Source organism: Calonectris borealis, chromosome 3 (genome assembly GCF_964195595.1).
Source record: "Calonectris borealis chromosome 3, bCalBor7.hap1.2, whole genome shotgun sequence".
NCBI lineage: Eukaryota > Metazoa > Chordata > Aves > Procellariiformes > Procellariidae > Calonectris > Calonectris borealis.
This window is the reverse complement of record NC_134314.1, coordinates 41,196,485-41,208,658: the sequence shown is the minus strand read 5'-3', so window position 1 is coordinate 41,208,658 and position 12,174 is coordinate 41,196,485. Positions and strand designations below refer to the sequence as shown.

General features: G+C 41.7%; 2 protein-coding genes across 12 annotated transcripts in view; one reads left to right on the top strand and one right to left on the bottom strand.

Annotated features, from left to right (window-relative positions):
• The window catches only part of ORC3 (origin recognition complex subunit 3), a 39,749-nt gene extending 32,937 nt beyond the window's left edge, over positions 1-6,812 (bottom strand). For 2 of the 7 annotated variants that reach the window (XM_075145440.1, XM_075145441.1), the window contains exons 1-3: positions 6,723-6,812; positions 4,021-4,075; positions 1,233-1,330 (exon numbers count right to left, since the gene is read on the bottom strand). In XM_075145440.1, coding sequence (XP_075001541.1) covers positions 1,233-1,330; positions 4,021-4,075; positions 6,723-6,746 — 177 coding nt within the window. In that variant the 5' untranslated portion in view covers positions 6,747-6,812. Of the gene's footprint in view, positions 1-1,232; positions 1,331-4,020; positions 4,076-6,722 lie in introns of those variants that run through there. The other 5 variants (XM_075145446.1, XM_075145447.1, XM_075145445.1 and 2 more) reach the window with 5 other exon arrangements.
• Positions 6,745-12,174, top strand: part of RARS2 (arginyl-tRNA synthetase 2, mitochondrial) — a 41,468-nt gene continuing 36,038 nt past the window's right edge. For 4 of the 5 annotated variants that reach the window (XM_075145449.1, XM_075145451.1, XM_075145448.1 and 1 more), the window contains exons 1-4: positions 6,745-7,044; positions 7,718-7,791; positions 8,405-8,510; positions 11,753-11,836. In XM_075145449.1, coding sequence (XP_075001550.1) covers positions 6,745-7,044; positions 7,718-7,791; positions 8,405-8,510; positions 11,753-11,836 — 564 coding nt within the window. Of the gene's footprint in view, positions 7,169-7,717; positions 7,792-8,404; positions 8,511-11,752; positions 11,837-12,174 lie in introns of all 5 variants that reach the window. The other variant, XM_075145452.1, reaches the window with a different exon arrangement.

Genomic DNA, 12,174 nt, shown 5'->3' with positions numbered 1-12,174 from the left:
TTGCAGAGCACTAGGAAAAAAAACCCCAACACTTCTTCAACCTGAAAATCCTGCAGCCACTGTTGGCTATGTAGAAGCATTGTCTCAAAAGCCTTGGCAACACTGTGCCAAAGAAAGAAAATCCAAGAAAAGGTCTTCCAGAAGTAGCTACAGAATGCCATCTTCCCTACAGTCCAATGTGTAGCTGACAAGGCAGTTTCTGGTGCAGCTGCCAACATTACTGCCAATGCTGGTAGCTAACCTGTCAAGCTGAAGCAGTTGGCAGGAAGATACCAAATATACCTCCACAAACTTCTATGTGTTCTCTATAATCAGCACTGCGATGTAGCGCACTGCTTTGCTCAGCCTGGCTAGTTATGGTTTGAAAAGGACTAGTTAAAGTGAGCTGGATCATGGAATAGTAGGAACAGAATTAGAGGAATTTATGAGTTTAGCCCAAGGGTCCAGAGTGTAAGCTACATCCAGCTGGCTTCTACTGTACATCCCAAAACAAATTTTGGAAAAAAAATTCTCATAACGTCTAGAGCCCAGCAGCAGGCAGAGGAATATGGAATACTTGCCCAGAATCCTTGACACTGAATAGAGGAAGAAATCCTTGCTGTACGGAAGCAATTATTCATACTATAATACAAGCCAGCTGGCTATGGGGACACAACAACAGCATGCCATCTAACACACAACAATTAGGAGGCCTCAGTTCAATATGAAATTAACTCCCATCCCCACCAGACAACCCCACTGACACTGCCCATACTAATTCAATAGACTGGGCTTGCAGCTGTGTCGTTCAGTATGTGACATCAATGCAGTTGTATTCACATAAATCCACTGTGAATCCTGGGCTGCTATGGACTCTGTAACACTGAGGTCAAGAGCAGCCTAAAATCCTCAGGGGGCTGGCAAGCATGTAACTGAATTTAAGGCAGAAAACAGCAGTATGCCAGGAATTAATAAAAAGGACAATTAATAAGAAGAGAAGCTTAGAAGCAGCAGCTTGAAGCATCAAAAGCATGTAGTCGTGTAGTTAGAAGTAATGTGTAATTGATGGATTTATTATTACTATTTTATATTCTGGACAGGGATTTCAGTCTCAGTCAATATTTCTGGCCCTTTTATTGCTTTAACTAATTGCCCTTTTAAACATGTAAAAAAAGACAATCTCCAGAAACAAAGAAGCAAGCTGCGTTGTTATAAATGCAAAACACTGCTTCAGTATTAGGTGCAAGACTCACCTCTGTTTCCGATTTGATCTGATTCCATAAAGACTGACAAGTAACAAACCGCAGCTCAGTATCCTCTGAATCATTGTTTCTTTCTCCGAAATCATTAGCTAGAAAGACAGAAAGCAAAGGCAAGCGCAAATAAGATTATTAAAACAAAACTTTTTTTGTTGGGAAGAAAACGAAGCATCTGACTGAAACAAGAACATCTTAATATACATATATATCTGAGGGAGATTACTTTTCTCTTAACAAATTAATTAACTGCTGGTATCTGATAGAATAAGCGAGGGAACAAAGCAGAATCTATTACCCAGGTATGCAGGCAAAAGGTAAAGAACTGGCTTCCATCTCAAGTCCCAGATGAGCTAAAGGCTAAATCAGAGCAAACAGCCTTTATTATTAAAATAAAATAAAATTTGTTAAAAATCTTCCCTTGCTTCTGAAAGTTTTGTTTCACCTATTAAATATTCAATCCTCCTTCGCTATTACAGTCAGATATGAACCATAACGGCTTGCAAGAATAGATACATGAAAATCCTTTCTGTTCCCCAGGGAAGATACAGCTAACACCAATTTCCTGAAAATAATGAGGTATACTGGGAAAGGACTGTCAGGTTACATGAAATACAGATTTTTTTTTTTTTTTTTTTTTTAAAATACATTTAACCAACACAACCATGCCAGCAAAACTTTTAAGCGCAAACCAGGCCTGCATTTCTGGCTCACCTCTAAATTGCCTCTCACTTCTATACATGCTCTTTATTAAAAAGAAAAGGAGAATCAGATCCTTTTTGGTAAAACAGTGCCTTGGCACATTTTCTGAATACATCTGGCTTCCCAGGTGCTGCTCTGCCTCACAGATGTGAGTATAGAAACTCCACCAGCTTCCAGCCAAGAACGAAAGACAGAACTGGGAGTAAAATGGGAGACTGAACAGAAACTAGTACAAGCGAGCGAGATTTTTCTCATTGTTTTTCCTCCCACATTCACACAGTCTACCTTTCCCTTAAAAAAAAGAAAAAAAAAGAGAAAAAAAGCACAGGTTTGGAACCATCCTTCTACTCCCAGCATATACTTAGCAGGCCTGGTGTAGCTTTAATGCTTCACTAAAACCACCTGGAAGAACACAAAGACTGAAGGTTAAGTAAACAGCCTGTTAACTGTCGCTACAAGGTGACATTAAGCATAACAATTGATTTTTTCTAAACATATGCATATAAAAAATTTAATTTGCTAGCCATTAATGTCCATTTGGTGGCCATTCAATGGAGCATCAGCAGTGGTCTGATCTCTAGAAAAGAACCAGTTGATGAGCACATTCAATCTCCCAAAGCATTAAAAACACCCAACACAGCTCTGTAAATGATGAACAAGAGGCATCCCTCATCCTCCATTTTCATCATCTCCCCTAAACTAACACCTCATTTGTACCCCTAAGAAAAATCACTTAAAATACATAACCCACTCTGATTACACAGGACTTAGGCTTTTAAAGAAAATCTAGCCACCACATTATCGGTAATATACCAAGGTATAATATTCGTTTTATACTACCAAAACTCAAACTATAGGTGCAAATGTGCACAGAAGGCCTTTTGTGGGGTGCAACAGTATTATCAACTATCCACTTGACAGGTTTGGGCTTCCAAACTGGACAGATGCACATCAAAGTTCTGTTTATTTAGAACACCGTTCTAACCAACTGCTGTGAGCAGCCAAACTAGCTCGCCTCTGCCTCTCCTTTAGGGGTAGTTCAGTCAAATTTATTTTTCTGTCTCAAAGCATTTGCTAACTAGAACAACATGTTTAGTAAGATTTATCCAAGCATTACTAGTCTTGCAAAAACAAAAACATAATATCCAGTAAGGGCTAAAATTTCAATGTGGTTTAAGTGCATAGGTCTTGCTTGTTGGTTTATTTATCTTGCAATGACTTGGAATGACAGACTGGATTCTATTTCCCTGCCTCTCATTCCCTGAGCTACAGATGTGCCAACTCTCACGGAAAAAATAATTTGGGATTAATTTTAAAGCAGGTGTTAACGGTAAGTCCCTCTAGTAATGAATGAGCCTGTGGTGTTTTCCACAAAAATCTGGCCTTATTACTTTCCCCTCCACTTTTTTTATATATATAAAATTGTCACACCTTTTGACAGCTCTGGTGCTGCCCAAAAAAGTTTAACCTGGGAATAAGAATAGTAGGTTTCCAAACTAAGTCTCAAACAGCAACTATTTAAGCAGCATTATTTGTGGCTCCAATAAAAGTCAGTCCTGTTCAGTCTTGCTCAAATGATAAGAGACCCGTATACACAGCATATAGGCTGGAGAAAAGAAAATATATATAACAAACACTAGTGGATAGAAGCCACGGAATCTTCACAAATGGCTTTTCTTTCTTCTTTTCCTTAAGAAACTTAGGCAAGCTACTGAGAACATGATGAGACTTATGAATGGGATATCATTTCTGACTCCCATAGCTTAAAAGTGGCTCATTCAGACTCTTCAGATAAATAGTTTGTCAGTCAGTAAACAATTCATGGTAGCATGGAAAGGACTTCTCCTGTAAAAAAAAAATTTGCAAAGACAAAGATAGCTATATGATCTTGATTGCTGGAGATGAAAAAAACATTTACACTAGCCATCAATCTCCTGGGGTTCCTCTGAAGAAATGAGTTTTCAGCAGTATCAACATCAAGGAGCAACAGAAACCCTCACGCAGCTATGACAGAATTCAATCAGATGCGGTGAACCTTCCAGGATTAACCCAAGCACAGCAACATATATCAAACTGCACTAACCTGTTTTCTCAGACACCCTTCTCTTCTTGGGACTTGGTTTAAAAACAAAGCAGCCCTAGAGAATAGCAAAAAAATAGAAACTTCAACATGAGCATCAATCTGACTGGCTCCTGAGGCCGCTTTATTCTCCTTTAATTTCAGTGCTCCATTAAACCAACAATTTGAACTGAATTGTCAGCATCTTAAGGACATCAATTTGCATGTTGTCCCTTTATATTCCTGTTTCAAGCCGGAAAACTAGTGGGTGCAATATCCCAGCATATTTGGGAGGAATTTTTTCACCTTTCCATTATGTTCTTCAATTCAACCATCAACTATAACAGCAGCAGATTCTTTAAACTTCTCATAACCTCCAACAGGTTTAGAATTAAGAGGAAATGATTCCCTGAGGACACATCAGTGGAGTTTTCTCAGTACAGTTTCAGTTAAAAACAAAACAAAAGAAAAAAAAGCAAGAGGCTGGGATGCATAGAAAAGGTGACCCATAGTAATGCAATGAGTATTAAGTCACTTACACAAGCCAATGACACGCTCTAGCTACAGAGGACAAGTGCATCCCAACTCAAAGAAGTAAAGATGGTTAGAAGCAGAACGACAAATGGTTTGGAAAAGGGCCAGATAAATAAAAACCCTGGCTCCAAGGAAGTCCTCCAGACAGAAGTCATCTCCCAGTTAGATCAGTTTCATCACAAAGGAGGAGGAAATAAACCACAAGTATTAAGCTTTGAATTCTGGAAGATTTTTTTTTTCCCTCTAGAAAATCTGAAATTTCTTCTCTAATCCTCTCAAATAAAAAATCACCTCTTTTGAAGCGTTACAACAATTTCCTATGTATCAGAAATCTTATGCATTCCGCAACTCTCACGGTGAGGTTCTTGTACTACAGCAAGGGGGAAGGAAACACACAAGGGTTCAAGATAGATAAACAGGCTGATTCAATCCTATATTTCTCAGTGGAGATGCTTACATAAGCAAAGATTACTGCACTCAACCAAGGATAGTTCAGCCACTAGCGTAAGAAGGATCTAGTGAAAATAAAACTCCAGAGGTATGTTCAATTTTGATCACAGGCACTAGTCTGTTGGGTGACTTTGGACATTCCTTCTGATACAAATACGAAATTGCAGTAAAACACTGATAACAATATGGGCCTTCTCTGAAAAACAGCTTTATGAATTGGAGATGCTTTCAGATACTTTCCGTTTTACCACGTGTATTAGCAACCATCTAAAACCAGCTGGACAAAAGTTGCAGTTATTCTACAGATACTAAACACTCTGGAACAACTCCACTACAAAAAGCTATAGTACAGCTTTATTTATGGTGCAGTATGCACAACATGTCAGAACAGTAATTCACAAGAGCACAACTGGAATTGGCCAAAATAACTATACATCATATATATAAAAAAGAAGAAACAATGTATGCTTAAGTCAAATGAAACATAAATATTATTTAATGCTTTACAAGCATTGGATTTCCCTACACCACTGAATGTAGCAAAGACCAGAATATAAAATGGCAAAGAAGTATTACATATACGACACGGGAGGCAAGGGGGGACACACCTTTCACTACCTAACTACTTAAAGGCAACAGCCATTTTTGAAAGGGAAATCCACTTGGTTTGGATTAAGTTTTAACTTTGTTTGGAAGTACTTTCCTTTACCCCTGAAAGTAATAACCTGCACAGTGACTTCCACACCGAAGGATCCTGCTGCACATCACAATTCAGTGAAAAAGAATATAAGGGACAGGAGTCTTCTGGTGATAAAATGCATGCTATACACTGCTGTGAACCACTGCTATTGTTCACTATATGATCAAGCAAGACAGGACAGAAGTTAAACGTTCCAATACAACATTTTAAGTCTTGCTACACATTAACACTCTGGTGAATGCACTGTCCCTACTGCTAACCCTGACTACAGCCCAGATACAAGCTTTCAGCTCAGAAATATCAAGGCGATAATAGATATTTAACATTACGTGCGAGTGACAGCATTTTATTTTTATTTCTCCATCAAATTAGTTTTGGGGGAAGACACAATGAACGTTTCAAAATGGCAGCAAGTGATGCCAACAGACTTCAGCTGGAAGTGACAAAACCTACAGCTACAACACTACTGATCAGTTCTAGGTGAGGTTTACTTCAAGTACGAGCGTTTTTCGTGTACCAACAGGACAGAGGAGCAAGGCAGGAGAGCTGACTGTGGTGAGGAGAAAAAGTGCCTTGGGTAAAGCGGGACCGAGTGGGCGTCAGGGCACGGACGAAGAGCCACCAAGACTTGACACAGCAAGGGAAGGGAACAGCCAGCGGAATAGGGCAACTGGGAGCCTGGGCACAGGGGATGAGGGGAACGGCCAGGGATGCAGATCGGAAGAGGAGCAGGCGCAGGAGGCGGCAGGGCAATTCTGCGGGTCAGTCCCTTCAGCACCCGCACAGCCGCGCTCTTCTCCTCACGCGGCCCGGCAGCGACCGCTCCGAGGGGGCCGCTCAGCTCGGACGAAACCCCCGTCCCGCCGAGGCGGGGGAGCAGCCAGCGCTTTGCGCACGCCGGCCCCGCCCGCCCGGCCGCCCGGCCGCCGCGGTACGAGGCCCTGAGCCGCCCCGCCGCCTCAGCAGGGCGGGAGCGAAACGCGGCGGCCGTCCCCCCCGCCCCGGAGCAGCGGTTGGAGGGCAGCCCCCACCCCCCCCTCACCTTGGAGACGGAGCACGTGCTCATGTCGCCCCTCTCGCGCCCCAGGCCCGGGCAGTACCGGACACGCCGCCCCGCCGCCGACGGAGCCGCAGGGGGAGGGGCCGCGCAGGCCGGCGCCGGCCCGCGACGCACGCGCACTCCGGGAACACCGCCCGGCTCCCTGCTCCTCCGTGAAAAGCTCCGGCCGGACGCGCTCCCCTCGCCGCTCTCCCCCCTCCCCTACACAATGGGACAGCCCTCTGCCTCTGCGCACCTCCTCCGCGCAAAGGGGAACGGGGACCAATGGGCTCTTCCTCCCCCTCCCACCCCTGTCCTGAGAATGGTACGACCCAGCCTGCCCCTGGGCGGGCGGAAAGGCGAGGTGGGGGGAAAGGGGCGGCAGCGGCCTTCCGCCTGGCGCCGCCGCCATGGCAGCCTGTTCCTTTCGGAGGAGCATCGCTTCCCAGGTACGCCGCTCCCTCCCGCAGCTTGCCCGGAGGAGGAGCGCGCCATAACCGAGACTTCCCATTTGCGCCCTCACCCAGCCCCCCCTCCCCTCTCCGAGCGTCTTGCAGTGGGTCCGACCCGTTGCCAAGAGGCCCGGCATGGGCTTCCCTGCCCCGCCCCTCTCTGGCGGCTGGGCGCGTGGGGCGCGGGGCGGGGGGGCGCGCTCGAGAGTCTCCCGCGGGCCCGCCCCCTCCCCTGCGCGCGGGCGGCAGGTGAGGGGTGCCCCTCCTCCGCCCGGCCGTTGGCGGGAGATCTGAGGGGAGCGCGGTCCCCGCGGGGCCCTTACAGCCCCTCACGCCGCCTGCCCCGCTCCTTTAACGTTTCTGGGGTTTGCATTGCGTGTTTCATTGTATTGCTTGTAATAGTTAAGAAGTGTTTTCTTTTTTTATGTGGGTTGAAATTTGCTTTCAAGTATAAATGGTGCATCCCCCACGGGTGTTTAAACAGGGAGCGGTACTTCTCCTGGATCTTTTTTGCTTACGCCGCTTTGTTCTTTATTTCGAATTTAGCTTTCAAAGGTTTTGGATCTGCCACCAGAAAATTTAATAAAGTCCATATCTGCAGTCCCTGTCTCCAAAAAACGGTAGTGTTTACATTTTGTTATGTCATGTTATGTTTTATTATTTTCTGTTATCCTTATTATTGCAAGAGCTTAACAGGATTTTAGGGAAAGAGAAATACAGCAAAACCAAACCTAAGCTAATATACCAATGCAATTATAAGAAAATACCTAAATCTAATTAAATTGCTGGTTTTTTCCCAAGCAAGCTCAAAACAAATATAATTGCTTAAAAAGCTGTACAAATTATAGACAGTGGTTGAATGGCAGACGTTTCAGCATTAATGATCTGAATGTGAAACGGCTTAGAACCAATGTGAAGTTATAATGGATTTTTTTTCAGTCTCCTGCTCAAGAGTTGTAATGATGTTAGCAAGTAAATCACATTTATTCATGAGCATAATTTTTTTTTATTCTGAAATGGTGTTTTCACCATATCTATTTTCTAATTGTATTAGAGCAAAGGTAATATTTGGCCTTCTATTGCAGCTTTCTAAACATAGTGAACTTTCAGGTATGTGTGACTGGGTTATGCTTGGCAATTAGTCTTGTCATATGCAGTGAGCTTGGATCTGCCAAATCTACCCATCGTCTCAACAGGTTTTTTTTCCTGATTTTCATGTGTTCTTTTTTTCAGGCATGTTGCTGATTTCCAGCTTTCCATTGCTTCTGTAACAGAGGACAGTTCTCGTGATTGCTTAGCACAAGACCTTAATCTTCAAGCTCAGAAGCTAGCTGAAAGGGTAAGCTAATGCATTAATCATATATTTATGCAATAACAAACTTACAGACTAGAGGTATAACAGGCATCATAAGGTAAATAGTATTCTTTGTCCAAGCATCTGTTTGGGCCAGAGTAGTTTAATGACTGCACCTAGTGTAATTGTACACAGACTCTTCACAGGGAAGTGGAGATGCAGTTTTAGTTAAGGTTCTTGTGAAATTATTGTTTTTAAATAGTTTGGGAGTAAATAATATTTGTGAAGTTAGGAGGGTATCTAAAGGGTATGCCATGGTCTGTACTGCTGCCCAAAACTTGAGGAAGAAACTGAGTATGCAGTGGCTTGGAAAACCAAAGACTGCAAAATCCAGCACTAGAATGGCAATGGATGAATTTAGCCTGTGGGACAAACAGGCCAGACTTTCAAATCCCTAACTGCTTGAAATTGAGGTTTCTTAGAACAGCAATTTTTTCAGATGCGTTGGTCTGGAAAATGGCAGTAGCTGAGGTGTTGAGACTAACTACAGCATAAAAAAGAAGCAGCATGCAAAACAAGGTCTACCAAAGTGACAAACCTTGAAGGAAGGGAAGGAAGTAAAAGTTTGGAGAAGTTGGCATGCATAAAGTTGAACAAAAGTGGGATCAGAAAGGTGATGCTGAGATTTGAGGGATCATCTGAGCTGAAAAAAATCATTTACAATCTAAAAATATGTGCTGATGCCAATGCAGAGAAGTATAAACTATGAAATTGCAAAGAGGAGCTAGATCGAATAATGAAAGTGCAAACGATTCTTCATCTGCATCAGAAAAAGCAAGCTTGGAAGGAATTAGTTGGGTTCCTATATGATCAGGAGTTAAAAAGGACAAATAAAAACAGTTGTAACACTATCGAGAAGCTAAACTTTTTCTCCATGTCATTCTTCACTACTGAGATGTTGAAGAGATCCATATCTTGGACCCATTCTTGCAATAGATGAATATTCTGACTCAGGTGAAAGAAGAACTGATGGTGTACAGATGTACAACCAAAAGTTCTAAAATAACTTAAAGGTGATCTAGAACCATAAAATAATTCAGGCTGGAAAGGACCTCAGGAAGTTATTTGTTCCCATCTCCTCCTCAGTGGAGGTTGTTGAGGGTTTTTGGGTGAGGTTGCTGAGGACTTTTAAAATTCTATCAGGTTTTGAAAGCCTCCTAGAATTTGACAGCCTCCCTGGGCGATCTGTTCCAATGACTGTAACATCATGGTAACAATTTTTTTCCTTGTGTCTAGTCTGTCACTTTGAAAACAGCTGCTGTTCCCAGGGTTTAGAAAGCTGCAAATTGTCTCTCTCCTTTATTGTTTGTGGCTCCTTAAATAAACCTGGGACACTTAGCCCTACATCTTTACATGGAACAGCAGTTGTAACGGTAAAGAACAGATCATCAATATAAGCCCCAAAACTGAATAGACCATGCTGGTTAGACAAAGGAAAAAAAAATTCCATTCGTCTCTTAGGAATGGTTTTTGTTGGTAGTGGATAAAGGAGATGCATTTATTATAATTTAGACTGGTCATGTCATCCACAAAGAAGGTAAGCAGTGTAGAAATTAGCAAAATATGACCACATATCAAAAACTAGCAGAGAGACAGAAAAATGTAGGCAGTTATCAGTTTTTGTCATGGTAAACAGTTGATGGAGTGCCTCGAGGTTCAACAGTATGTTATTAGTCACTTCCGAGGAAATAGGTTGCAATACTTGAAATACAGATATTTAGGTTAGGCAGAAGAGATGGAAATTTTTCTTGTTGACTAAACCAGCCTAAATAATAAGGCAATGTGATACTAAATGAAACATAATGTGCTCTGATGGGCTGAAAATTGTCTGTCAGAAAGGTCAGAATTGTCTTGTTTCCATGAGCTTTTGATTTCATCTGGCTGGTTCATTCTTGTTTCATCTTTGGACTGTTAGTTCCTTGTGGAGGGGACATTGTGTTGTGGGGTTTTTATGCCCCTGTACAGCATGGTGGCATTCCGGTCAAGCCTTAGGCACGGGGAGATCTGGTTACTAAAGAACCACAGGGAACCTGGAGGAGAGGTTGTTAAAGCAATGGAGAGGCCAGATGAGCACTCATGTTAAAGAGAGAGAAAAAACACTGAGATTATGTAGAAAACATTTAGTAGAACAAATGGTATGGAGAAAGTCCAGTGGGAATTTCTGTTTTCTCTCTGCCCCGTAAGTAAAAAGGACCTTTCGTAAAAATGAAAAGGTAGGAATTCAGAGTCAATACAAGAAATACTTTTTCATATAGCTTGTGAATAAACATTGGTATTTGTTGTTATTGGAGCTTGCGAAGGTTAAAGAACTTCAAGGATAATCATGATATCATCTCCTGGTTAAGTTAGTGTGTAAGCTGGAGACCTAGCATGGAAGTAGAATTTCTTCTTCATGCTGATGAGCTTTAGTAGGAATGTATAGCTTGCCTCTCTCAAAGATATTAACCAAGTGATAAAGTGATTGTGTCGTCTTTTGTAGGCTTTCCATCCCTCTTTTTTTTTTTTTTTTTAGACAATTTCTTGGCTATGAAAGACAGCTAGTTTAATAAGAAACTCTCAAACCTGACAGGTTGAGATCCAAAGCTCTCAGCCTGTGAAGAGACCACAATTTGTGTAAAGAGGAGGTTGGCATTAGGGATTGGGTGCCCAAATACTCCTTATGGGTTCAGAATTTTCAAAACATGTGCCATATGGAAATTGTAAATGAATTTTTTAATAAATTGGCTTTTAACATCTTTATTTTGTATCAATGGATACTGCAGAACATTGTCATTAAAGTCAGAAACTTCAAGAAACAGCACTCCAAAACTTCTGTCTCAGGTTTTCTTTAAGACATTGATCTTGATTTTTTTTTTTTTTTTTTTTTAAAAGTGCTGTCAGGTACTGTGTAAGCTGTCAAATGTATCTCAGCTTTTGTGTGTACAAGGAGATCAACTACTGCTCCCAATCAAAATAAAACACAGACTACACATGCAGGGACTGAAGTAAAACATATGTGTGACATTTCAGGCTGAGTTACATTCAGAGCTATTAAGCATGAATTGAAAATAATACAATCATCCCTTTTCCAACAGGATTGATTAAATGATCCATTTGTGATTGCTTCAAACCAATAAATAACATTTAATGTTTATAGTGGATTAAATTAATATTTATAGTGGATTGAATTACAATTTTCCAATTTACCTGTTTTCATGTAGAGTTTCTGTTTTGTTTTGTTCTTTTAGCTAAAATGTGATGCTGTAGTGAGTGAAATCAGCACTGGTCCAGGAACAGTGAACTTTACAATAAACAGGGAATTATTAGCAAAGGTGAGTACTATATTTCAGGTGCATTAAGGTAAAAATAAATTCCTCAATATAAAACTATAGAATACTTACTGTTGTCTTAGAAAGGTATTTTCTATGTAAAGCTGTGTTTTCTAAGTTCTCCTTGAGGATTCCTGTTGCTGATTTGTTATTGTCCTGGTTTCGGCTGGGATAGGGTTAAATTTCTTCCTAGTGCTGTGTTTTGGATTTAGTATGAAGAGAATGTTGATAGCACACTGATGTTTTCAGTTGTTGCTAAGTGCCCTCCTAGTCCAAGGACAGCTCCCGAGCCTACTGACTGAGCTAGGTACACAAGGTGGGAGGGAACATAATCAGGACAG